Source organism: Schistocerca piceifrons, chromosome 11 (genome assembly GCF_021461385.2).
Source record: "Schistocerca piceifrons isolate TAMUIC-IGC-003096 chromosome 11, iqSchPice1.1, whole genome shotgun sequence".
NCBI classification, from domain to species: Eukaryota; Metazoa; Arthropoda; class Insecta; order Orthoptera; family Acrididae; genus Schistocerca; species Schistocerca piceifrons.
Window position 1 is genome coordinate 12664469 of NC_060148.1, and position 25054 is coordinate 12689522.

A 25054-nucleotide genomic window follows, 5' to 3' on the forward strand; every position below is an offset into this window, starting at 1 on the left:
TTTATACTCCGCAAGCCACCCAGCGGTGTGTGGCGGAGGGCACTTTATGTGCCACTGTCATTACCTCCCTTTCCTGTTCCAGTCGCGTACGGTTCGCGGGAAGAATGACTCCCGGAAAGCCTCCGTGCGCGCTCGAATCTCTCTAATTTTACATTCGTGATCTCCTCGGGAGGTATAAGTAGGGGGAAGCAATATATTCGATACCTCATCCAGAAACGCACCCTCTCGAAACCTGGACAGCGAGCTACACCGCGATGCAGAGCGCCTCTCTTTCAGAGTCTGCCACCCTAGTTTGCTAAACATCTCCTTAACGCTATCACGCTTACCAAATAACCCTGTGACGAAACGCGCCGCTCTTCTTTGGATCTTCTCTATCTCCTCTGTCAACCCGACCTGGTATGGATCCCACACTGATAAGCAATACTCGAGTATAGGTCGAACCACTGTTTTGTAAGCCACCTCCTTTGTTGATGGACTACATTTTCTAACGAGGGAACCTCCCCATCGCACCCCCCTCAGATTTAGTTATAAGTTGGCACAGTGGATAGGCCTTCATAAACTGAACACAGATCAATTGATAAAACAGGAAGAAGTTGTGTGGAACTGTGAAAAAATAAGCAAAATATACAAACTGAGTAGTCCATGGGCCACATAAGCAACATCATGGTCGAAGTGCGTTTAGAAGCGCCGTGGTCCCGTGGTAGTGTGAGCAGCTGCTGAACGAAAGATCCTTGGTTCAAGTCTTCCCTCGACTGAAAATTTTACTTTCTTTATTTTTGCATAGTTATTATCTGTCCGTTCGTTCATTGACATCTCTGTTCACTGTAATAAGTTTAGTGTCTGTGTTTTGCGACCGCACTGCAAAACCGTGCGATTAGTAGACGAAAGGACGTGCCTCTCCAATGGGAACAGAAAACATTTGATCGTAAGGTCATAGGTCAACCGATTCCTCCACAGGAAAACTCATCTGATATATTCTATACGACACTGGGTGACGGCATGTGCGTCACATGACAGGAATATGTTGTCGACCCACCTAACTTGTACACTTGGCGAATGGGTAAAAAGATTCTTCTACCTTGCCCGATTTAGGCTTTCTTGTGGATGTGATAGTCACTCCCAAAAAAGTGATGAAAACATAAGAGTTTGTCACATAAACTGAAAATAAAAAATTAAAATTTACACTGGATGGAAGATTTGAACCTAGGACCTTTCGTTCCGCAGCTGCTCACGTTACCACGAGACCACGGCGCTCCTGCGTTCCTATCGTTCTTATTGTTGCTTATCTTCCTTTGAACTACTCAGTTTGTATATTTTGCTTATTTTTTCACAGTTCTACACAACTTCTTCCTGTTTTCTCAATTGATCTGTGTTCAGTTTCTCAAGGACTATCCACTGTGCCAACTTATAACTAAGTCTGAGGGGGGTGCGATGTGGAGGTTCCCTTGTAAGGACTCTCCAAATGAATCTCAACCTCGTACCCGCCTTACCAACAATTAATTTTATATGATCATTCCACTTCAAATCGTTCCCCACGCATACTCCCAGATATTTTACAGAAGTAACTGCTACCAGTGTCTGTTCCGCTATCATATAGTCATACAATAAAGGATCCTTCTTTCCATGTATTCGCAATACATTACATTTGTCTATGTTAAGGGTCAGTTGCCACTCCCTGCACCAAGTGCCTATCCGCTGCAGATCTTCCTGCATTTCGCTACAATTTTCTAATGCTGCAACTTCTCTGTATACTACAGCATCATCCGCGAAAAGCCGCACGGGACTTCCGACACTATCTACTAGGTCATTTATATATATTGTGAAAAGCAATGGTCCCATAACACTCCCCTGTGGCACGCCAGAGGTTACTTTAACGTCTGTAGACGTCTCTCCATTGAGAACAACATGCTGTGTTCTGTTTGCTTACAACTCTTCAATCCAGCCACACAGCTGGTCTGATATTGCGTAGGCTCTTACTTTGTTTATCAGGCGACAGTGCGGAACTGTACTGAACGCCTTCCGGAAGTCAAGTAAAATAGCATCTACCTGGGAGCCTGTATCTAATATTTTCTGGGTCTCATGAACAAATAAAGCGAGTTGGGTCTCACACGATCGCTGTTTCCGGAATCCATGTTGATTCCTACAGAGTAGATTCTGGGTTTCCAAAAACGACATGAAACTCGAGGCACTGTGCTGGGGTAGTGTAGTGGTTACCGCACCTGCCTAGTGAGCGAGAGACCATCATTAGAATCCCGTCCTTAGTGCAAATTTTCATTTGTCACTTCACTCTGCATATGTACATTCGGACGTGAAACAAAATGGTACAGGCATGCGTATTCAAATACGGAGATATGTAAACAGGCAGAATACGGCGCTGCAGTTGGCATAGCCTATATAAGACGGCAAGTGTGTGGTGCAGTTCTTAGATCATTCACTGCTGCTACAATGGCTCGAACGTGGTGTCGTAGTCGACGCACGAGCGACGGGACACACCGTCTACGAGGTAGCAATGAAATGGGGATTTTGCCATATGACCGTTTCACGAGTGTACCGTGAATATCAGGAATTCGGTAAAACGTCAGACCTCTGACATTGCTGTGGTCAGAAAAAGATCTCGCAAGAACAGGACCGACGACGACTGAAGAGTATCATTCAACATGACAGAAGGGCGACCCTTCTGCAAATTGCTGCAGATTTCAGTGTGTAACAATACGAGTCAAGATAGATGTAACGGAGCTTGAATAGCGTATTTGCCTCTATTGGTTACGGTAGAGAGATCAGTCTTTCGGTCCTGTCTGTATATTTACATATAATATTGCACGAATAGAGGCTGGGCGAGTGTAAAGCTGTTGTTAAAAATGCACGCCGCGCGATTTGTTAAGATTTGGAAATAATATGTAGTAAATTAATGAGTAAGGTAGCTGATCCTATAAGATGAGGTAAAATTAGGCATATTGAGGTGTTTTGTGCTTCATATGGACAAAGCTGACGATACGGCGTCATTTTTTTTTTTTTTTTCGTTTACTCTTAGAAATAAACAAGTAAAGAAGTGCTAATTGTGCATAGTGAAAAAATATAGGGGCGAGTTTTAAATAACTACGGTATACAATCAGAGTAACGAAAGGACATTCAGTTACATGAAATCGCAGATAGCGAAGTGTGGTCATTAAATTGAGTACACCTACAGGGCGGTCAATTCCGGGATAAATCTATACCCATCTCACAAGGGACGCAGTATTGGGACCATTATTTTTCTTTTTTTTTTATATCGCGGAGAGCGGGCTCCAAATTATCAGAAAAATGTTAACTTTTACGCGAAGTCTTAATAATTGCAGATCGGAGAGAAAAGGGTGTAATTGTCTTACGCCTAACAAACATTCTTGGAGGCGGTGGCTAAATTAGAAGAGTCAATTACAAAATACTGTATCATTATCATTGGCTGTTGGTGTCGAGCAACCAAAACTGTTCATCAAAGGGTTTCGATGGAACTTGGGAGTCAGGGTTCAGGCACTCACATATACTCCACATCACAGTGTGAATGAGTGGTGAATGCGAAATAAAACTGTGAACAAAGTTACGTTAAATAAAACAGAAGAGACAAGACAGTTTGGTCGTATCTGTTATTATTCCATAAACCGTAACATTTCTTCTCGTTGTACGAAGCCTTTATAGACGATCTTTATGACAATTTGCTTCGAAGGGATCTCGTTACGAGTTAAGTTTTGGGGACCTGGTAAAGATGGGCTAGTTGGTAGATCTTAACTACTGCATCTATTCTGGAATCAGGTGCTACCGTGACCGTTGTGTGTTGTCAATGACTTAAGGTTACCGTATCTCATGCTCTAAGATCGACGCGCCTTTTCTCTTGGTATAACGGTGCCTGACGGCAACAACGACAACGTCGACGACGAAGGTTGATACGGTAGAAGTACTCGGCCATCAACAAATGTCAGTGTTCGAACCATTCCACGAAACACCATTGATATAGACATTCGGAGCTGAAGGCCCACTCTTGTACCCTCGATGGTAGCACAAAACAAAGCTTTATGACCTGGACCTGTCAACACCGACATTACTGGAGAAATGTTGCCTGATCAGCTGTGTCACATTTCAAATTGTATTGAGCGGATAGACGTGTCCAAGTTTGTAAACAATCTCATGAATGCGTGGGCCCTGCACGTCAGCAGGGGACTGTTCAAGCTGGTGGAGGCTCTGTCATGGTGTGGGGCGTGTGCAGTTGGAGTTATATAAGACACCAGATATGTCTTGTTCCCTTCTTCAGAAATGATTTCCTTGCCATTGCCAGTCTACATTTTATATCCTCTCTACTTCGACCATCATCAGTTATTTTGCTCCCCAAATAGCAAAACTCATCTACTACTTTAAGCACCTCATTTCCTAATCTAATTCCCTCAGCATCACCCGACTTAATTTGACTACATTCCATTATCCTCGTTTTGCTTTTGTTGATGTTCATCTGATACCCTTCTTTCAAGACACTGTCCATTCTGTTCAGCTGCTCTTCCAAGTGCTTTGCTGTCTCTGACGGAATTACAATGTCATCGGCGAACCTCAAAGTTTTTATTTCTTCTCCATGGATTTTAATTCCTACTCCGAATTTTTCTTTTGTTTCCTTTACTGCTTGCTCAATATACAGATTGGATAACATCGGGGAGAGGCTACAACCCTGTCTCACTCCCTTCCCTACCTCTGCTTCCCTTTCATGCCCCTTGACTCTTATAACTGCCATCTGGTAATTACTGGGAAGAAATGCTGAGAAATTAAGACCAGGTGGGTGGCGAGAACCGAGTGCTAGCTTCCACCTGAAGAGTTCTGAGAAACCCATCCTGTCTCCTAAGTCTCCCCTGACCCGGGGTTCTGCATTATTTGTCCTTTCCCTTTACCCTTTTTGCTTCCTCTTCAAATTTTCTGCCAGAAGAAGGAATCTCTGGCTCCGAAAGCTTACATATGTAAAACCTTTTTTATATCCGTTTTCCTGCTGTCGCTTGCTGAGCAAATTTTTATATCTATTCTGTTACATTATATTGTCAAAAATTGTTTATTTTCATTGTTATATGTTCATATTTAGTCATCAGCTTCAGCCTTTAATTTTTCATCTTGAGATTTTAATTGTTGTATGAAGTTAGCATTTTGCACATTTAAATCTGCTAACATCTTCAGTACCTCTTCCATCTTGTGGTTGAATAGAGGGGACAAAAATGTAATACTACTCTTTTCTTGCTAGCATCTGTCACCGTGTATGTACAGGGAGACCCAGAAAGGTATTTACACTGGTTTAACTTTAATAACTCTAACAAAAATAACAAAAACTGTGAATTTTTAAGTCCCATATATCTTCATGCAATTGCTGACGATGTTTCACTGTTAAAGATGTTCAAAATCTGCTCCATTGGCAGCAGCACGGCATCTGCAGTGCTCGGAGCAGATCGACACGTGTCGCGGTTTCCGTCAGAATGGATTCGCAGGCAGTGACAATCACCTGTATCTCATCACCCAGCATGTGTGTCTTTGTGGCGTATACTGTGTTCTCCAGAGTTCTCCACAGCAAGAAGTCTTAGAATGGTGTTAGATTGGGAGATGTGGGTGGAAACTCGACACAGTTCATCGGCTTATCTGCCTCTCGATACATGTTTCGTGCAGAAATTACTGCACATCGTGATGGTAATGTGAAGAGGCACCGTCTTGTTGAACCAAAAAAAAATAAACTGTATCTTACCTTGGTACAGTTGGTAAGCGGGTGGTGCAATTTGTTCCAGCAACATGGTGAAGTGCTTTACACCTGCCAGTGTTTGTTCAAAGCTCAGGTGCCTCTGACAGATATACCTCACCACACTGACAACGCAGGAAGGACAACAGTTGATTATTCCACAACAGGGGGTTTGTCTCTTGCTCGGTATACATAGTGATGACAATTTATGGTTTGAAACTTCCTGTCAGATTAAAACTGTGTGCCGGACCGAGACTCGAACTTGGGACCTTTGCCTTTCGCGGGCAAGTGGTCTACCAACTGAGCTACCCGAGCACGACTCACGCCCCGTCCTCACAGCTTTACTTCTGCCAGTATCTCGTCTCCTACCTTCCCAACTTTACAGAAGCTGTCCTGCGAACCTTGCAGAACTAGCAGTCCTGAAAGAAAGGATATTGCGGAGACATGGCTTAGCCACAGCCTGGAGGATGTTTCCAGAATGAGATTTTCACTGTGCAGAGGAGTGTGCGCTGATATGAAACTTCCTGGCAGATTAAAACTGTGTGCCGGACCGAGACTCGAACTCGGGACCTTTGCCTTCACAGCTTTACTTAGGCAGAGTTCGAGTGTCAGTCTGGCACACTGTTTTAATCTGCCAGGAAGTTTCAAGCACATAATTTCATTACAAGCCGCTTGTGTGGTACAGTGCCAAAAGCCTTCTGGAAATCCAGAAATGGTTTCACAGCTGGCCGGAGTGGCCGTGTGGTTCTAGGTGCTACAGTCTGGAACCGAGCGACGGCTACGGTCGCAGGTTCGAATCCTACCTCGGGTATGCATGTGTGTGATGTCCTTAGGTTAGTTAGGTTTAAAAAATGGTTCAAAAGGCTCTCAGCACTATGGGACTTAACATCTGAGGTCATCAGTCCCATAGAATTTAGAACTACTTAAACCTAACTAACCTAAGGACACCACACACATCCATGCCCGAGGCAGGATTCGAACCTCTGACCGTAGCGGTCGCGCGGTTCCAGACTGAAGCGCCTAGAACTGCTCGGCCACACCAGCCGGCAGTTAGGTTGAAGTAGTTCTAAGTTCTAGGGGACTTATGACCTCAGAAGTTAAGTCCCATAGTGTTCAGAGCCATATAAAAAGAGAGGACTGATAATACAAAGCATGCTTATTCATTCACTACTGACTTTTTGAATGTTGTAGGTACAAACGAAATGGAGCAGTAGAGGACAATAAAAAAATAATAATAATTCTAAAACCATAGCCCCAAAAACCATGGAATGTATTCTTCTGTAGAGTGCAAAACTTAAGGACTGATCTAACTTTCACATCATGTGTCGGTGTCAAGTAACGTTCAAGATCCAGAATGAGATTTTCGCTCTGCAGCGGAGTGTGCGCTGATATGAAACTTCTTGACAGATTAAAACTGTGTGTCGGACCGAGGCCTGAACTCGGGACCTTTGCCTTTCGCAGGCAAGTGCTCTACCGACTGAGCTATCCAAGCACGACTCACTCCCCGTCCTCACAGCTTTACTTCTGCCAGTACCTCGTCTCCTACCTTCCAAAAACAAAGAAGCTCTCCTGCGAACCTTGCAGAACTAGCCGCGGTAGAGAACTTGCCCGCGAAAGGCAAAGGTCCCGAGTTCGAGTCTTGGTCCGGCACACAGTTTTAATCTGACAGGAAGTTTCATATCAGCGCACACTCTGCTGCAGAGTGAAAATCTCATTCTGGAAATTTATGGTTTCATTAAGTTCAAACATTTCATCATCAGACCAGTCAGTGACATCAGTCAACTGATGATTATTGCAGATGCGTTCAGAATATTTGAAGCATAAAGCCAATTCCACGATTCACTGTAACTTTTTCAAATCCGCGTTTCTGTGTCCACTCGTACCAAGACAGTGGACAGTCTCGGAAACTGTTTCATTGAGTAGGTGCCGATCTCAGTTACTTCTCTTCCAACTACGTGGCACGTTGTCTTGTCGGGATGTTGGCATGCTGACAATGTGACCGATTTCCTCGTGAAGTCCTTTTCGTCATTGCCGGATACAGTGCCCGCAGTACTGTCAGAAGCATCAGCTAGACTCGTTCCTCAACACTGGTTCGGGACCCAGTGCCCTCGATCCATGGGATCGTTACGTGCTGCATATCCGTAGGGTGTAGAGCTGGGTAGTTCGCGAATGAACAGGTGCAAAGGAACGGTTCACCAAGATGAACTGATGGACCGAGGAACGAATTCCAAGGAACGATCAGTTCATAGTTCACTTCTGTCGCGGCGGTCTACTTATAGTTCCCGGGAACGAGGAACGATCGGTCCATAGTTCACTAGTTCACTTCGGTCACGGCAGTCACTTGGGCAGTTCTCGTTCGAGCCTCGGTCGCGTGCTCGTCCCAGTCTCGCCCTCCCACGGCCGCATTCGCCGTTCTTCGCACGACCACCTGTCTCAGTTCCAACGCCGACTGCTCCTAGTTAGTTCAGTATCCAGTTGTTCATTTCGCTCACTGCGCTCGCCCAGTTTACATGTGTTCCAAACTGTTCTTGCACTCGGGTCTGGCTATTCGTCGTCCATGACTGGTAATCAAAAAGTATTTTATAGTTACGTAAATTACATAAAAATTACGTTGTATGTAATAGGTACATCTTTCAGGTAACAAAAGAGCATATCAGCTCACTTCATTATATCGATGAATAGCAGAAGACATACTTATAACAAGGCAAGTTTTTTTTATTCATATATTTTTTTGTTTCATCGACTTGATTTAGCAACCAACTTTCAATAATTTGCTTATTTTTTAGTGTAAGAAAATTCATATAAAACGATTTTCGTGTATCTTTTGTATACAAAACACTACATTTTGGAAGGCTCTAATTATTTTTAAGTTTTGTTGTTTCCAATTTGCATTACCTGCTAGTTTGGTTTCTTTGGAAAAAAAAAAGTGGGTTTTGGGTCATTTTGGCTCAGTAGCAAAAGCGGTGCCTCTCGATTTGAAAAGACATAGATTGCCATAAAATCGTATTTACTTATTATCTCAAAAACATTTGTTCAGAAGGAGCTTTCAAACCAAAAACTTTATTACTGCGAACTTAATTATTATTATTATTATTGTTGCTGCATTAACTTTAATAAAGCAACATAAAAACCTAATTTTTACTAAGCGTGTGTCGCAAATATAATGACAGAACCACATTTTATTTTATGCTTCAATAAAGTCTACTTCGCCTACGAACTCAGAGACAACGTGAAGTATATATAGGGTGTATACGATTATTATTTACAACATAGCATAGCTATGTAGTGGAAGTCAAAGTGAAGAATTTTATACAAGACGCTTGTGGTCTATTAAGTTGGGAAACAGCCACCAACAGGTTTACGAGACTACATGTGCTATAGCCCATGCGCGTCGCGTGAGATTTTCATCTTCTCTTCTCCAGCTCTCTACACATCGTCATCGATTGTTTCACCGTTGTTGCTTGCATTAGCTCGTTATTTCTTCAGTGCCTAATTATTACATGTTTGTCTGTTTGTTGTATCTGCTCGTAACGGGCAACACATCGTCCGTAACTGGCGAGCAGTCTGTACTCGGGGCCGGTTTTCCGGGCGCCACCCTGAATTATTCCCCTGCGATCAGCCACACGAATCTACGGTTGGCTAAACTAGAGGTTCTGCAGAATCACAGAAACTACTTTTAAAAGTGTGTAAGAATGCTGTAATGAATAAAAGCTCTTTACTCCAGGGGGCAGGCAAGTGCCCCCTGTTGGTGACCTCCATCCCAGTTTTCAGTTTTTCATAAGAACCATATACCAAACGCAAATGATGAACGGTGAACGAGTTAAAATGAACTGTTCCCAAAAAAAGAACGACCAGCAGTGAACTAGTTCCCAAGGATGAACGAGTTTGCCCGTCTCCAGCAGGGTGCACATTACCACAATGTGTGACGGAGAATGCCCACAGTGCCGCAGACACGACTGTCATTTGTCTACCTTCTGGCTTTGTACACGCGTGTAGTGTACGGTCCGTGACTGGCAAGGTAGTGTTTCACTCCGCTCGTGGATCTCCATGATGTGAAGGAGAACTCCGTGTTCCCCTGCCTGTCCTGAAGTTTCCCATTTGTTTTTCTTCTCGTGTTAAGTTACTCATTATGACCTCAGTTCCGAGTACTCTCCACATTCAATCTGAACACCTTGCTTTATCTACTACAGAGCACCTCAAATCTTTAATCATTAATTAGCATCTTTTTCGTACAGCACGGCCACCTCAACCCCGGCCGGCTCGTCGGTTTCTGAGGTCGGCGGCACCAGACGGGCTGCCCTCGACTCTGGCTCTGGCCGCGGCCGACATGGCGGTGAGACCCGGACGTGGGACGAGACGAAACTGGCGGCAGCCGCCGCTGTTCCGATCTCTGCATCTGGCCGCACCGCCATCGGTGGCGGCTGTGGAGGAACCGCCACAGGCAGTACTACTAGTGGGGTGGACGGAGAGCGGCTTTTCGGTGATGCCGGCTCGGCCCGTACTGTCGACACGAAGCCGCCGATCTGCTACGCGAAGCTCATCGCTATGGCCATAGCGGATTCACCGCAGAGGTTCGTAGTGCTAAAACTCTTTAATGAAAATACACTCCATGTTCTTAATACATGCCACTGTAGTTTGGTACTTCCCATAGTATCTAACAAATGTTGTTGTTGTTGTTGTTGTCTTCAGTCCTGGGACTGGTTTGATGCAGCTCTCCATGCTAATCCATCCTGTGCAAGCTTCTTCATCTCCCAGTACCTACTGCAGCCTACATCCTTCTGAATCTGCGTAGTGTATTCATCTCTTGGTCTCCCTCTACGATTTTTACCCTCCACGCTGCCCTCCAGTACTAAACTGGTGATCCATTGATGCCTCAGAATGTGTCCTACCAACCGATCCCTTCTTCTAGTCTAAACGTAGAAGAATCTTTTTACCCATTCACCAAGTGTACAAATTAGGTGGGTCGACAACATACTCCTGTCATGTGACGCACATGCCATCACAAGTGTCGTATAGAATATATCAGACACGTTTTCCAGTGGAAAACGCGGTATGCAGATGAAAATCAGATTTGCCTTACACACAACGTGTAGTAGTCATGAGAGTTAGTTACCTTTGAGATTGGACGTTGTGGGTCGATGTTAGTTAAGAATGTCTTTTAGGCGCCGGCCGAAGTGGCCGTGCGGTTAAAGGCGCTGCAGTCTGGAACCGCAAGACCGCTACGGTCGCAGGTTCGAATCCTGCCTCGGGCATGGATGTTTGTGATGTCCTTAGGTTAGTTAGGTTTAACTAGTTCTAAGTTCTAGGGGACTAATGACCTCAGCAGTTGAGTCCCATAGTGCTCAGAGCCATTTGAACCATTTTTTTGTCTTTTAGGTGAGAAAGATGCCATTAACGCCACCTTACTGAGTTTGAATGGGGCCATGTTATAGAGCTATGAGAAGCTGGATATATTACAGAAAGACTTGGCAGGTATGTAGTCACTGTACACGATTTCTGACAGCGGTGGTCACACGAATGTTTTGTCGCGAGAAGTTCTGACGACTGCGATTCTACCCTGTCACTAACAAGGGAACCTCCCCATCGCACCCCCCTCAGATTTAGTTATAAGTTGGCACAGTGGGTAGGGCTTGAAAAACTGAACACACATCAATCGAGAAAGCAGGAAGAAGTTGTGTGGAACTATGAAAAAAAATTAGTAAAATATACAAACTGAGTAGTCCATGTGCAAGATAGGCAACATCAAGGAGAATGTGAACACAGGAGCGCCGTGGTCCCGTGGTTAGCGTGAGTAGCTGCGGAATGAGAGGTCCTTGGTTCAAGTCTTCCCTTGACTCAAAATTTTACTTTCTTTATTTTCGCAAAGTTATGATCTGTCCGTTCCTTCATTGACGTCTCTGTTCACTGTAATAAGTTTAGTGTCTGTGTTTTGCGACCGCACCGCAAAACCGTGCGATTAGTAGACGAAAGGACGTGCCTCTCCAATGGGAACCGAAAACATTTGATCGCAAGGTCATAGGTCAACCGATTCCTCCACAGGAAAACACGTCTGATATATTCTATACGACACTGGTGACGGCATGTGCGTCACATGACAGGAATATGTTGTCGACCCACCTAACTTGTACACTTGGCGAATGGGTGAAAAGATTCTTCTACCTTGCCCGATTTAGGTTTCTTGTGGATGTGATAATCACTCGCAAAAAAGTGATGAAAACGTAAGAGTTTGTCACATAAACTGAAAATAAGAAATTAAACTTTTCACTCGAGGGAAGACTTGAACCAAGGACCTCTGGTTCCGTAGCTGCTCTCGCTAACCACGGGACCACAGCGCTCCTTGACTCCCATTGTCCTTGATGTTGCTTATCATCGCATGGACTACTCAGTTTGTATATTTTACTAATTTTTTTAATAGTTCCACACAACTTCTTCCTGTTTTCTCGATTCATCTGTGTTCAGGTTTTCAAGGCCTATCCACTGTGCCAACTTATAACTAAATCTGAGGGGGGTGCGATGGGGAGGTTCCCTTGTAAGTATCGCCAAAATACCCAAAAAGTACCGTGTTAACTAATGCAGTCAAAAACAACTCGTATCTAAGTAAATGTTTCTCCAAATTTTACTTCCCAACACAATATCTGACAGTGCATTTTTCCCAGTTTAGCATAGAATAAACATATTAAATAAAAATTAAAAAAAGTTTGCTTCAAACATCAATAAACAAAAGGATACCAAAGTTGAGTGATGAACCGACAATTTTACATGACTCTCATTCAAAGTAATCACAACCCATGTGGTTTGACAGCTACCCACCTTTGAATTACCCACTAGAGAATGTTAGCACCAGTAGCAAGCGAGCTTCACTGTCATGGGTCAACGTTTAAGAAATTAATGGCGGGCGCCCTTGTCCCAGTAGCAAAACATTACAATACTTCTGGTAAAATGTTACGCCACACCAATTTAGACACGTACCCTCCAAAAGTTATAAAAAATATACATGCAGCGGCAGCGGATTTAAAATGTAAAAAAAAATGGAAATAATTAAAAGGGGGAAATGGCCACTGCTAAAGAAAGTCAGCAATGTCTACATAGAACACACCACTTCGTGGATAACACTTTTATTATAAAGAAGACATACGTTATGTGAATGTCAGCCAAAAGGAAAAGAAATTACAAATTAAAATTGTTTGCAATAATTTTGAGCCTTTGAGAGGAGAGCGCTGGCTCTTAAATCTTGTCTTGTGTGTTGTGACGACGGTCGCGATATCGACGGCAGCCGGCTGGTCCTGGTGAAAGGCTGAGGTCTGCTCCCACGGTCGTGTGATTGCAGCTGATGATGTTTTCCTCGTAATCGGGCGGGGGGTGGTATTCACTAAGCTGCAAATCTGATTACAGTCTCGTTTTGCGGACCACAGGCTGATCGATGTAATTGATGTTACAGATGTCCGTATGTGCACAGTTTTAATGTTTCTGGCGCACGCAATTTAAGTTTACTTATGCCACATGCAGTTTATAAAACTTGCCGACTGCGAATTCTGTAGAAAGTCAATTCGTATTATGAGTCCCGCTACCGCGAAAAACCGTCCTGGGCGGGAATGTACTCACACACAATAGACAGTTCGCATAAGTTCAGAATGACTGTTACTGATTATAGGTATCCGATAGTTCATCGAAACGTGAATAAATACATAAGTCCACAGTACTTGAGTGTACGAAAACACAGTCAAAATACACTCCTGGAAATGGAAAAAAGAACACATTGACACCGGTGTGTCAGACCCACCATACTTGCTCCGGACACTGCGAGAGGGCTGTACAAGCAATGATCACACGCACGGCACAGCGGACACACCAGGAACCGCGGTGTTGGCCGTCGAATGGCGCTAGCTGCGCAGCATTTGTGCACCGTCGCCGTCAGTGTCAGCCAGTTTGCCGTGGCATACGGAGCTCCATCGCATTCTTTAACACTGGCAGCATGCCGCGACAGCGTGGACGTGAACCGTATGTGCAGTTGACGGACTTTGAGCGAGGGCGTATAGTGGGCATGCGGGAGGCCGGGTGGACGTACCGCCGAATTGCTCAACACGTGGGGCGTGAGGTCTCCACAGTACATCGATGTTGTCGCCAGTGGTCGGCGGAAGGTGCACGTGCCCGTCGACCTGGGACCGGACCGCAGCGATGCACGGATGCACGCCAAGACCGTAGGATCCTACGCAGTGCCGTAGGGGACCGCACCGCCACTTCCCAGCAAATTAGGGACACTGTTGCTCCTGGGGTATCGGCGAGGACCATTCGCAACCGTCTCCATGAAGCTGGGCTACGGTCCCGCACACCGTTAGGCCGTCTTCCGCTCACGCCCCAACATCGTGCAGCCCGCCTCCAGTGGTGTCGCGACAGGCGTGAATGGAGGGACGAATGGAGACGTGTCGTCTTCAGCGATGAGAGTCGCTTCTGCCTTGGTGCCAATGATGGTCGTATGCGCGTTTGGCGCCGTGCAGGTGAGCGCCACAATCAGGACTGCATACGACCGAGGCACACAGGGCCAACACCCTGCATCATGGTGTGGGGAGCGATCTCCTACACTGGCCGTACACCACTGGTGATCGTCGAGGGGACACTGAATAGTGCACGGTACATCCAAACCGTCATCGAACCCATCGTTCTACCATTCCTAGACCGGCAAGGGAACTTGCTGTTCCAACAGGACAATGCACGTCCGCATGTATCCCGTGCCACCCAACGTGCTCTAGAAGGTGTAAGTCAACTGCCCTGGCCAGCAAGATCTCCGGATCTGTCCCCCATTGAGCATGTTTGGGACTGGATGAAGCGTCGTCTCACGCGGTCTGCACGTCCAGCACGAACGCTGGTCCAACTGAGGCGCCAGGTGGAAATGGCATGGCAAGCCGTTCCACAGGACTACATCCAGCATCTCTACGATCGTATCCATGGGAGAATAGCAGCCTGCATTGCTGCGAAAGGTGGATATACACTGTACTAGTGCCGACATTGTGCATGCTCTGTTGCCTGTGTCTATGTGCCTGTGGTTCTATCAGTGTGATCATGTGATGTATCTGACCCCAGGAATGTGTCAATAAAGTTTCCCCTTCCTGGGACAATGAATTCACGGTGTTCTTATTTCAATTTCCAGGAGTGTATTTTCTACCAAACTTATTACAGTAAACGATAAAAAAAATACATTAAAAAAAATTAAAGCTTTCCACAATCAATAAACTCTAAACATATTTATCTACTTACAAAAAAGAAATAATTTCCAGTTACATATTACATCTAGAAAACAACTTTTATCTCCATATTACAGGGCAAACGAAAAATGCGCTAGAACGTCAAAGATATTTGAAAAACAAGATAAATATACAGGGTGTTACAAAAAGGTACGGCCAGACTTTCAGGAAACATCCCTCACACACAAATAAAGAAAAGATGTTATGTGGACATGTGTCCGGAAACGCTTAATTTCCATGTTAGAGCTAATTATAGTGTCGTCAGTATGTACTGTACTTCCTCGATTCACCGCCAGGTGGCCCAATTGAAGGAAGGTAATGTTGACTTCGGTGCTTGTGTTGACATGCGACTCATTGCTCTACAGTACTAGCATCGAGCACATCAGTACGTAGCATCAACAGGTTAGTGTTCATCACGAATGTGGTTTTACAGTCAGTGCAATGTTTACAAATGTGGAGTTGGCAGATGCCCATTTGATGTATGGATTAGCACGGGGAAATAGCCGTGGCGCGGTACGTTTGTATCGAGACAGATTTCCAGAACGAAGGTGTCCCGGCAGGAAGACGTTCGAAGCAATTGATCGGCGTCTTAGGGAGCACGGAACATTCCAGCCTATGACTCGCGACTGGGGAAGACCTAGAACGACGAGGACACCTGCAATGGACGAGGCAATTCTTCGTGCAGTTGACGATAACCCTAATGTCAGCGTCAGAGAAGTTGCTGCTGTACAAGGTAACGTTGACCACGTCACTGTATGGAGAGTGCTACGGGAGAACCAGTTGTTTCCGTACCGTGTACAGCGTGTGCAGGCACTATCAGCAGCTGATTGGCCTCCACGGGTACATTTCTCCGAATGGTTCATCCGACAATGCATCAGTCCTCATTTCAGTGCAAATGTTCTCTTTACGGATGAGGTTTCATTCCAACGTGATCAAATTGTAAATTTTCACAATCAACATGTGTGGGCTGACGAGAATCCGCACGCAATTGTGCAATCACGTCATCGACACAGATTTTCTGTGAACGTTTGGGCAGGCATTGTCGGTGATGTCTCGATTGGGCCCCACGTTCTTCCACCTACGCGCAATGGAGCACGTTATCATGATTTCATACGGGATACTCTACCTGTGCTGCTAGAACATGTGCCTTTACAAGTACGACACAACATGTGGTTCACGCACGATGGAGCTCCTGGACATTTCAGTCCAAGTGTTCGTACGCTTCTCAACAACAGATTTGCTGACCGACGGATTGGTAGAGGCGGACCAATTCTGTGGCCTCCACGCTCTCCTGACCTCAACCCTCTCGACTTTCATTTATGGGGGCATTTGAAAGCTCTGGTCTACGGAACCCCGGTACCAAATGTAGAGACTCCTCGTGCTCGTATTGTGGACGGCTGTGATACAATACGCCATTCTCCAGGGCTGCATCAGCGCATCAGGGATTCCGTGCGACGGAGGGTGGATGCACGTATCCTCGCTAACGGAGGACATTTTGAACACTTCCTGTAACAAAGTGTTTGAAGTCACGCTGGTACGTTCTGTTGCTGTGTGTTTCCATTCCATGATTAATGTGATTTGAAGAGAAGTAATAAAATGAGCTCTAACATGGAAAGTAAGCATTTCCGGACACATGTCCACATAACATATTTTCTTTCTTTGTGTGTGAGGAATGTTTCCTGAAAGTTTGGGCGCACCTTTTTGTAACACCCTGTATATCTATCGCAAATAACGTGTCTTCACAAAGTCTGCTGTCATGTTCGGTGTGTGGCTCCGGCGCATTGTACTGCATGTGCAGCAACAATTGTAGCAGTGGTAGGCCCCACAATGACACAGCGAACTGTTACAAATTGGTCACTCGATTCAAGGGCAGTTCTGAGCCAGACGCCCTGTAGTGTAATTTCCACTGACCCCAAACCACCGGCATCTGTGACTTCATTGAAGGCAGGGCAGAGGTGTGTTGCATTTTCTGATGAAAGCTGGTTCTGCCTCAGCGTCAGTGATGTCCCTGTGTTAGTTAGGTCTGCAGCCAATCTGTCTGCTTGCTAAGCTCGCGGGATCTACACCTGGAGTTATGGTTTGGGCCGCAATTTCGTATGGCAGCAGGAGCACTCTCGCGGTTATCCTACACACACTGACTGCAATTTTTTTCTTTAATTTGCTTTACACGTCTAGTACCAAATTGAGGAGCAAATCTCCAAGGTCATGGAATGTGTCAGTACACGAAATTACAACATAGAGGTAATAACAGATAAAATAAAATGTTTATGAACCCAAAAAAAGTAAAGTAAGTTAAGTAAACACAATCAGCAATATATCACAGGAATCAGCTTAATTTTTCAAGGAACTCCTTGGCAAAACAGGAGGAGTCACCCATGAGGAAATTCTTCAGTTTCAGTTTGAAAGCTCGTAGATTACTGGTAAGATTTTTGAATTCTTGTGGTGGGTTATTGAAAATGGATGCAGCAGCATACTGCACAAGAGTTAGGAAAATGCAATCCAAATGCAGATTGTGTTTTTATGTGTTATTAAGTGAGTGAAAGTTGCTAATTCTTGGAAATAAGCTGATACTGTGAACAAGAAATGACAGTAAAGACTATATATATTGAGTGGCCCATGTCGGAACACCCAGACTAGCGAACAGGGGTCGACAAGAGGCTCACGAACTCACACCACTTATTGCCCGAACTGCCCATTTCTGAGCAAAAAATGTCCTTTGAGAATGAGAAGAGTTATCCCAAAATATAATGGCATATGACATGAGCAAATGAAAATGAACAAAGTAGACGAATTTTCATGTCGAACGATGACTCGCTTCAGATACCGTTCGAGTAGTAAAAATGGCAGCATTAAGTCTTTGAACAAGATCCTGAATGTGGACTTTCCACGACAGTTTACTATCTATCTGAATTTTAACTGTTTAGTGTAGCGGGACTTTGAATTTCACTGCGCTACACTCGTTCCCTCAGATATAAATTATACCGTTGCAGCGGTATGAGCGCCCGACGGCAGAGAAAATACTAAAATTGTAGCTTTTTTTTAATTTTTCAACCCGTCTATTGTCTCTTCAGAGCCGAAGCTTAATGCAGGTGTAAAAACTTATTAGCTAGTCTTGGTCTGATAAAGTCGGAAAAAAAAAAGAACTTACGAATGTGTAGACGTATTGTGGAAGTTTTTATGAAATTCGTAGGATGGAAATAGCAACGTAAAATAAATCGCATTCAGTATCAAGATGATTTTAATTTGTATAAATTAGTGATTCCTGGACGATTGCAAGATTTCGGAGCAGCTACTACTCTCCATGCAGAAATGAAGTAGGAGATTTTTGAAGACCTGGACGCCGCACGAAAGAAGACATGTTAACCTGGTAAAGGATGAACTCTTATCTACGCCATTTCCCCCTGTTAATCACATTTTGTTATTCTCTGTTTTGTTTTTTTTTCTTTTTTTTTCAAATAGTGTTTGTAGTGGAAATTGGTTTGACTTTTCCTCAGAATCGCCACAAGGACCACCCCAACAATAGCTTTTCCGAATCACGAAGTCCAATAACTTTTCTGTAATACGAAGTCCGATTTGCATTTCATTCTTTCCCTTTTTTCACGGTCATTAACGATTTTAAAACCCCTTTTCATTCACCATTTTTTCCCACATTTTCAACCTTTTCTTTTCTTTTCTTTTCTTTTCTTTTCTTTTCTTTTCTTCTCTTCTCTTTTTCTTTTTTATTAACCACTTCAACTGGCGACCGTGATATAATGCCATATGACATGAGCAAATGAAAATTAACAAAGTAGACGAATTTTCATGTCGAACGATGACTCACTTCAGATACCGTTCGAGTAGTAAAAATGGCAGCATTAAGTCTTTGAACAAGATCCTGAATTTGGACTTTCCACGACAGTTTACTATCTATCTGAATACTTAGAAATTTGAACTGTTTAGTTTCCCTAATTATATGCCCATTCTGTGAAATTAAAATGTCAGGTTTTGTTGTATTGTGAGTTAGAAACTGTAAAAACTGAGTCTTACTGTGATTTAGCGTTAGTTTATTTATTACAAGCCATGAACTTATGTCATGAACAGCACTGTTTGAAACCAAGCCAGTGTTGCACACAACATCCTTTACTACCAAGCTAGTGCCATCAGCGAACAGAAATATTTTAGAGTTACCCGTAATACTAGAGTGGATATCATTTATATAGATAAGGAACAGGAGTGGCCCCAACACTGATCACTGGGGCACCCCCCACTTGACAGTACCCCACTCAGACCCCACATCACAGCCATTCTGAACAATGACCTTGTGCTGCTTTTTGTTAAAATAAGAGGTGAACCAATTGTGTGTGAGCTGCTTCTTGTATTCCATACTGGTCCTACTTCTGGAGAAATATTTTGTCATCAACACAATCAAACACATTAGTTAAATCAAAAAATGTGCCTAGCATTTGAAACCTTTTGTTTAATCCAACTAGTACCTCACAGATAAGAGGATATACCATTTTCACTTGTGAAATGACAATTAAGCCGAACTGTATATTTGATAGCAAATTTGTTGTTGTGGTCTTCAGTCCTGAGACTGGTTTGATGCAGCTCTCCATGCTACTCTATCCTGTGCAAGCTTCTTCATCTCCCAGTACCTACTGCAACCTACATCCTTCTGAATCTGCTTAGTGTATTCATCTCTTGGTCTCCCTCTACGATTTTTACCCTCCACACTGCCCTCCAATACTCAATTGGTGATCCCTTGATGTCTCAGAACATGTCCTACCAACCGATCCCTTCTTCTAGTCAAGTTGTGCCACAAGCTCCTCTTCTCCCCAATCCTATTCAATACCTCCTCATTAGTTATGTGATCTACCCATCTAATCTTCAGCATTCTTCTGTAGCACCACATTTCGAAAGCTTCTATTCTCTTCTTGTCCAAACTATTTATCGTCCATGTTTCACTTCCATACATGGCTACACTCCACACAAATACTTTCAGAAACGACTCCCTGACACTTAAGTCTATACTCGACGTTAACAAATTTCTCTTCTTGAGAAACGATTTCCTTGCCATTGCCAGTCTACATTTTATATCCTCTCTACTTCGACCATCATCAGTTATTTTACTCCCTAAGAAGCAAAACTCCTTTACTACTTTAAGTGTCTCATTTCCTAATCTAATTCCCTCAGCATCACCCGATTTAATTTGACTACATTCCATTATCTTCGTTTTGCTTTTGTTGATGTTCATCTTATATCCTCCTTTCAAGACACTGTCCATTCCGTTCAACTGCTCTTCCAAGTCCTTTGCCGTCTCCGACAGAATTACAATGTCATCGGCGAACCTCAGAGTTTTTACTTCTTCTCCATGAGTTTTAAAACCTACTCCGAATTTTTCTTTTGTTTCCTTTACTGCTTGCTCAATATACATATTGAATAACATTGGGGAGAGGCTACAATGCTGTCTCACTCCTTTCCCAGCCACTGCTTCCCTTTCATGCCCCTCGACTCTTATAACTGCCATCTGGTTTCCGTACAAATTGTAAATAGCCTTTCACTGCCTGTATTTTACCCCTGCCACCTTTAGAATTTGAAAGAGAGTATTCCAGTCAACATTGTCAAAAGCATTCTCTAAGTCTACAAATGCTAGAAACGTAGGTTTGCCTTTCCTTAACCTTTCTTCTAAGATAAGTAGTAAGGTTACTATTGCCTCACGTGTTCCAACATTTCTGCGGATAGCAAATTATGTGATATAAAATGATCAGTTATCCATACGAACACAGCCTTTTCAATAACTGTATCAAACACTGATGGCATAGAAATAGGTCTAAAATTGTCTACATTATCCCTTTTTTCCTTTTCATAAAGCAGATTTACTACTGAATACTGTAATCATTCAGGAAACAGGCCATTCTTAAAGGAAAAATTATGAATATGGCTAAGTACAGGGCTAACATGTGCAGCACAGTACTTAAATATTCTGCTAGGCACTTCATCATATCCACAAGAGTACTTAGTCTTCAGTGATTTAATTATTGACTCAATTGTACGTAAGTCTGGTGATTCGACCTGCTGTGCTGCCATTTACGAACAGCATTCCAGGGGATGTTTTCCAACAGGATCACGCACAACCACATACCACTGTCGTAACCAAACATCGTGCATAGTGTGTCGACATGTAGCCTTGGCATCCACAGTCACCAGATCTGTTTCCAATCGAGCACGTACGGGACACCGTCGGATGACAACTTTAGTGTCTTTCAAATAACTTCCGGGAATTCAGCCAGGTAACACTTTCAGCGACCGCTGATATTTCGGCAGGAGAACACCCCGCCATTTTCGAGGCAAACTGCAATGGACAGGCCGCGTACGTGCAAATTTAAAACCTCGGTTCTCGGACTGAAGCAGGAAAGGTAACACACACACACTGAACACTGGCGCCACCAAAGATGACCAAAGTCGGAGCTATCGACAGTGAGACTACGGATTCGCAGGTTAGGTAGCATTGACTCTGTCCCTCTGTTTTTTTGACAAGGGAGAGAGCTGGATTCCAAACAGAGTTTAAACAGAAACCTCCACCCCTGTTAACGAGGTTGCTCGCTAATTTAATCTCAACTGCCTCCCTAATAGCTGGACGTGCATGCCAATATCTCGGTGTTGCTCTATAACATGGGGTGAGCAGTATACTTCGCAATGTTCGGCAATAGCAGATCTACTTGGCTGCTGTAATCGTGTGTGCCGTTTATGCTCAGTACATCGGTCCTCCACGGTCCTGATAGTTTGACCAATATATGCCACGCCGCAGCTACGGGGAATGCGATATACACCCGCCTTGCGCAGTCCAACATCATCCTTAACGGAACTCAAAAGTGCTCTAATTTTAGATGGAGGTCGCAAAACACATTTCACATCGTATTTCCGTAAAATACGACCGATCTTATTGGACGCGTTTCCTACGTAAGGCAAAAAGGCAGTAGACTTAGGTGTTGACTCAGAATTATCATCAATCACCCGATGTACGGTCGGTCGATAGTGCAACGCACGTTCAATCTGTCTATCACCATAACCATTTTGACGAAACATAACTTCAGGATGGGGCAGCTCAGCTGGCAAAGTCTCAGCGTCAGAAACGACATGTGCCCTGTGTACCAAGGTACGAAGTAGCCCTTCACGCTGAGCCAGATGGAGACAACTATTAGCCTGTAAGTACAACTCGGTATGAGTACATTTCCTGTACACTGCACGTCCCTATGATCCATCATCCTTCCTCCTAACCAACACGTCAAGAAAGGGAAGGCAACCATCCTCTTCCACCATTGTAAAATGAATGTTCGGGTGGATCGAGTTCAGATGTAGCAGAAAGGCATTCAAATTCTCCCTACCATGAGGCCAAACAACGAAGGTATCATAAAAATATGTAAAGAAACAGGCAGGTTTTAAAGGCGCCGACTCCAATGCACGTTCCTCGAAGTCTTCCATAAACAAATTTGCGATCACAGGAGACAACAGACTACCCATTACAACTCCATCTGTCTGCTCGTAATACTGGTCATTAAATAAAAAGTAAGTGGATGTCAACACATGCCGAAAGAGAGAGAGGGACAGAATCGATGCTGCCTCACCTGCGAATTCGTAGTCTCACTATCGATAGCTCTCACTTTGGTCATCGTTGGTGGCACTAGTGTTCAGTGTGTGTGTGTTACCTTTCCTGATTCAGTCCGAGATCCGAGGTTTTAAATTTGCACGTACGCCGCCTGTCTGTTGCAGTTTGCCTCGAAAATGGCGGGGTGTTCTCCCGCCAAAATATCAGCGGTCGCTGAAAGTGTTACCTGGCTGAATTCCCGGAAGTTATTTGAAAGTTTTATATGCCAGGAGAAACTCAGGTCTAACTTTAATGTCATCCACAGTGAGCATTAACTGTCCCTACATTGACCAACCGTGTGCAACAGGGATTGAACTCCACCCCACAAACTGACTTCTGCACCTTTATAACGGAATTGGAGCACATTTTCATGCTTGCAGTCAACATTCTGGCAGATACAGCGGTTATTAATGTGCCAGCATTTCACATTTGCAGTGGCTTATCTCACGCTTACTTTAACTTGTGATGTTGCAGTGTTAATCACTTAAGGGGCTCCGGAACGCCCTATACTTGCAATGTTAAAATAACGATTATAAATTGCATCTTTGCTCACAAAGTATTTGAGGTAGGAAGTTGAACTTTTTACAGATTATTTATTGGAATATGGGCTACAACTTAACACAGGGATTTTACAAAATTTTAGTTCAGTTATTAAAGATGATTTTTTTCAATTGTAATGAAAATTCACAACTTTTTTTGCAATTTTTTATTTATATATTCAAAAATATACAGTTTTTTGGAAAAAGGCTGTGTTAAATTATGCAGAAGGTACTGTGTAAGATTTACTGAAAGTTTGAAACAAATATGTTTGGAAGATCCTTAGAAAACATGTAATTAGTATGAGAAAATAAAAGTTTTGGGAATCGAGCGACAAAGATTGGATTAACTTTTTAGTGCATTCCAGGTCCATAGGATGGATTATCTTCATCCTCTGCAAACTCCTCCTCCAGCTTCCTCTTGTTCCTCCTCCTGTTTACTCTTGCTTGTATTTCTAGACTCTTTACAGCCCTGTCTGCAGCCCGAAGGCGTTCCTTGTCTAAAGCAAGCATCGCTCGTTGTTGTGTTCGTAGATTTTGCTACCATTTTCTTCAGTTGCAGTTACTGCAACACTGTTCCAAAAGGTGGTCATGTATGAACACTTATCACATTTCAGTTGTATTTCACTAGCAAGTCCTACGTGCTTTATTATGGAGAGTTCCAGACCAACTTCACTACAATGAATACATCTTACACAGTTTGAAAAAATTCCTTTGAGAACCGACATATCAAATATTTTATTCACATCTGATTCGCCCATAAAACATTCATAGTTTTCACTCATTGAACAAAGCTTCTTCTGTGAAGTATTTTCTTTCCCACTTTGACTGCTATGGGCAGGTGTACTTGAGAGGTTAGGTTCACTCACTTGGTTATCGTCTTTATTGTTTACAGTAATAACACGTACCTTTGGCTTTCCAACATTTCTCCTCTTCTTAAAAGCCTTCAGAGGATTTCTAATAACTTTACTTTTACTCATTATTATACTTCAACAAAACAGAGACTCAAGAAACAGAATCAATTACGAATATTTTCGAGATAACGACAGAGTAAATAAACATGAAACAATCGACAATCACACCAGCGATATATTTGGAACCATCACAGGTTAGCCACAACACATACTTTATCTCACATCACTAAAATGTACCTGATGAACACGGACGTTAATAATAACACCATTTGACAGCAGTTCAACAGCGCCACAGTGGGTCACGCCCATGTAGAACACATTTCAAAAAAAATTTAAAAATAGTTGTAGTCTTCGGAATTGAATAAATTATATGTCTATTAAAAGGTAATAGTCTGCAGATTCAGAAAACGCAAAAAAGTAAAAATTGAACTTTTCATGATTTTGAGCCTTTCCGGAGCCCCTTAAATATGTTACCTAGACTAATGTTTTCATGAAATTTCTTTACTCTACATGATTTCTTAGTGTTAAGGCATTTTTTTCTGTCAGTGCACAAAGTGAAGAGAGGTGAGGGGAATTTTTGGACATCAGTAGTAAAGGTGCCAAAAAGTAGCCTCTGCCCTTTGTTCAGACTCACGGTCTCCTTTGTACGGTCTGGGCTGAGCCCTGTGCCTTTGTTTGTCTGGCAGGAGGGCGACGGTGACTGAGATTTACGCCTACATCGTGAGCCACTTCCCCTACTACGAGCGCAACAAGAAGGTCTGGCAAAAATCGATCCGCAACATCCTGTCGCTCGGCAAGTACTTCGTCAAAGTGCCGCGGGAGGACGGCGACCGCAAGGGCGAGCGCTGCTGCTTCTGGGTGCTCAGTAAGTCGAGCGACAAGTGCCGGGGTGGGGTGACATGGCGTCACCTCCTCTTTTCCTACTCTCTCACTGCTTAAAAAAAAAAATAATAAAAATGTTGTCTACTGTATAGTCTGATGAAACTGTAACCGGTATTTAGGATGATGAGAAG

The 25054-nt window shown here is 43.6% G+C and overlaps 1 protein-coding gene across 1 annotated transcript in view; it reads left to right on the plus strand.

Annotated features, from left to right (window-relative positions):
• Positions 1-25054, plus strand: part of LOC124720217 — a 108933-nt gene that overhangs the window by 42613 nt on the left and 41266 nt on the right. Inside the window, exons 5-6 of the mRNA XM_047245538.1 lie at positions 9964-10299; positions 24728-24906. Coding sequence (XP_047101494.1) covers positions 9964-10299; positions 24728-24906 — 515 coding nt within the window. The remainder of the gene's footprint in view (positions 1-9963; positions 10300-24727; positions 24907-25054) is intronic.